This window comes from Geospiza fortis, unplaced genomic scaffold (assembly GCF_000277835.1).
Source record: "Geospiza fortis unplaced genomic scaffold, GeoFor_1.0 scaffold443, whole genome shotgun sequence".
NCBI lineage: Eukaryota > Metazoa > Chordata > Aves > Passeriformes > Thraupidae > Geospiza > Geospiza fortis.
Genome location: NW_005054335.1, coordinates 6,153,542 through 6,154,059, shown reverse-complemented (window position 1 = coordinate 6,154,059; position 518 = coordinate 6,153,542). Strand labels below are relative to the sequence as shown.

Here is a 518-nt window from a genome sequence, read left to right as displayed (position 1 = left end):
GCTTATATGTTCATGTTTTGTTCTTTCAGAAGTTGAGTTTCCATGGTTCTTAGTAGTTGTCTTTGGAGTGTGTGGGCTGGCTGTAACAGTGATCTCAATCATGCTGTCTAAACAACCAAGGTAGAGACTTTTTATTTGTTGGATTTTATGTACCTGTAGCTTAAAAAAAAAAAAGGAAAAAAAAGATTTTTCAATTATTTCAAATCTGGGGGGCAATGAACCATTTTGAGCATTTTTGTCTATTCTTGTAAATTACATATACCTGGGATTAGTAGGTATGGGGCCTTCAGCATGGGGAATCTGCTTATCGCGATCTTCCTCTTTCACTGCAGTACATTTAATTCTGCAGAATTTACATGATTGATTTACTTATGCTTTGAACTGTTTTTTTAGTTCACTCAAATTTTGAACATACTATTTTTTATTCACATGCTGTTCAAAAGTTTAATACAAACCTATGTCTATGTATTTGATTTTGTTCTTAGATCATTCCACTAAACTCTATTTCTTGAAGCCAA

The 518-nt window shown here is 33.0% G+C and overlaps 1 protein-coding gene across 1 annotated transcript in view; it reads left to right on the top strand.

The window, feature by feature from the left end:
- Window positions 1-518, top strand: part of GHR (growth hormone receptor) — a 147,627-nt gene that overhangs the window by 141,656 nt on the left and 5,453 nt on the right. Inside the window, exon 8 of the mRNA XM_005422009.2 lies at window positions 30-120. Coding sequence (XP_005422066.1) covers window positions 30-120 — 91 coding nt within the window. The remainder of the gene's footprint in view (window positions 1-29; window positions 121-518) is intronic.